The 2,319-nt window shown below is 41.3% G+C and overlaps 1 protein-coding gene across 1 annotated transcript; it reads right to left on the bottom strand.

Annotated features, from left to right (window-relative positions):
• Positions 1–397: 397 nt before the first annotated feature.
• LOC145766653 (uncharacterized) lies at positions 398–1,186 on the bottom strand. The gene has a single exon (XM_082578365.1). The coding sequence runs from the start codon at positions 1,184–1,186 to the stop codon at positions 398–400; it is 789 nt and encodes a 262-aa protein (XP_082434491.1).
• Positions 1,187–2,319: the final 1,133 nt, after the last annotated feature.

Below are 2,319 nucleotides of genomic sequence, written 5' to 3'. Positions count from 1 at the left end.
TATTTCAGCAAACAGAAATTCCTCAAGTAATTACACAAGAAACTATTGATAGAAGTTGGAATGCAATGAAAGAAACCTTAAATGATGCAGCTACTAACATTCTACCATCAAACAGAAAATATATTAAACAGCCTGTTTGATACCTTTTATTTGTGAAAACTGAGGGAAAGAACTACACATGTACTCTCTACCAGTGCTTAAGTCGAACTGATTAAACTTAACATAAACACGTTGCATTCAGTGCAAGAATGTAGCTTCGGGAGAATCGGACATTCCTCGCGCTGATTGCAACAAGCAGTGCTTCCAGCATATTATTGCAAATACTACAACACCTCCCCCTTAAGTTCAATGACACTACAAAATACAACACCAAAATTAATACATTCCACCAGGTAGGTTAAGGCCAACTCGAATCTTCAATAAGTCGATTCGGTCTCTTAACCTGTCTGCGTGGTCGAGCAGGCAAGTCCACGTTGGCACTAGCGGAAGGGGTGACATTGTCCGGCGGCTCGATGGGCCAGGGGATAGACGCAGATACTCTCCGTCGAATGAATCTGCGGTTTCTAATTAACAATCGGCCGCTAGCAGTTTTAACAGTGTATTTCCGGTAGTCGTCCACAGCGACTATTTTCTCATAAATGTCCCACAGTCCGGTGTTCCAATTTTGTACTGCAACGTGAGTTCCGATCAGAAATTCAGGAAGACGATGAGCACGATTGTCGTAGTAGGCTTTGGTGCCTTCAATGGACATCTCTTTTCGCGTTTCAGCTTGTTGCATCTCGCTCTTCCATTTATAAGAGAAGGCCCGATGGTGTACTGGAAGGGTGTCTTGAGTCGGTCGTCCGCACAGTTTCTGAGCAGGTGACAATCCGTCCTTCCTGCATGGCATATTTCGATACTGCATCAAAGCTTTTGCTAGTTGATCTTCGTCGAGGTAGCGATGCGTCCATGAACGACGAATTAACTTTTTCATGCTCTTTACGGTTGCTTCAACTTTCCCATTAGATTGCGGATAGGTTGGAGTAGAAGTACGATGCCGCACTCCCCATTCATGAAGAAATTTGGTGAATTTCTCAGACTTTAATTGGGGTCCGTTGTCAGACCAAATAACATCTGGTATTGCAGTGCGAGTAAAATAATCACGTAAAGCTTTGATGATCACAATAGACGTAGTGCTATGCCTCATGAAATAAATTGACGGCCAGTCTGTAAAACAATCTACCACAATTAGATAGTGCTGTCCATTAAATTCAGCTAAGTCAATTGCTAGTTCCTGAAAAGGGCGAATGGGTTGATTTCTCAACACCATTGGCTCTTTGCACAACGAGGGGAGGTTATCTTGACATTTTTGACAAGATAAAATTACGGTTTCAATGTCGTGGTCTATGCCGGGCCAATAAACGGCCAAACGAGCGCGTTCCTTGGTACGGGTAACGCCTTGGTGAGATTCGTGGAAATTAGAAAGTATCTCACTTCTAAGTTTTTTCGGAATGAATAATCGACCACCATACACAATAAAGTCATTGTCAACTGATAATTCATGTCGTATCTTCCAAAAGGGTTTTAACGTATTTGGTCACAGCGGTAAACCATAATCTCTTCTTGGGAAAATTTTAACATAAAGTTCCCTAATCCGTTCGTCTGTATATAATGACCGAAGAAACACACACTTGAACTTCTTTTCAAACAGTGTATTCCTGTAAAATTAGCCCGAGGCTACCGAAAACGAGGGGGTGCAACGCCTACACCACTTAAACTGTCACTACACAACAGATTACTTGGATAAAAGACGGAACCTTTGTCCAGCTAGCAAGCACTAAGCCAACAGTTAAAAGTGCGGCCAACTTTCAAACAATCATTTTACGAATGAATCAGAAAAGATATCAATATCTCAAATTCACGTAGAAAGTAACTGTGACGCAATAGTGAAATCAATTGTCACGCAATTCAAAACAGGTGTCCAAAGCTAGTGAACCAATGCATTCATGTTTAAACAGGCCCAAACAAGTCCTAACAAGTTTGACACAAGTCTATGAACGATGGTGCAATTTTGGCACATTTTCTAGCAACTTCCATGACGTAATATTCAGTAGACTTGAACGGTTTTATATGACGTTTGATTTGTACAGAGATTGGCCGTAACAGTATTAGACAATTGAGATTTATAATTGGGAAATCCATCGACGATGATCTGTTTCAGTTGGCGATAACATTGATCGTTTGATGCGGCTTCCTTGAGATTGACAAGCCTTAAATTTAAATCTATGCAAGCGTTGAGTTCTGCAAACCTGTGCACAGATTGGATACCGTTTTCTTCTA

Source organism: Aplidium turbinatum, chromosome 3 (genome assembly GCF_918807975.1).
Source record: "Aplidium turbinatum chromosome 3, kaAplTurb1.1, whole genome shotgun sequence".
NCBI lineage: Eukaryota > Metazoa > Chordata > Ascidiacea > Aplousobranchia > Polyclinidae > Aplidium > Aplidium turbinatum.
Note: the sequence above shows the minus strand (reverse complement) of the source record. Positions and strands in the feature narration are given on the sequence as shown.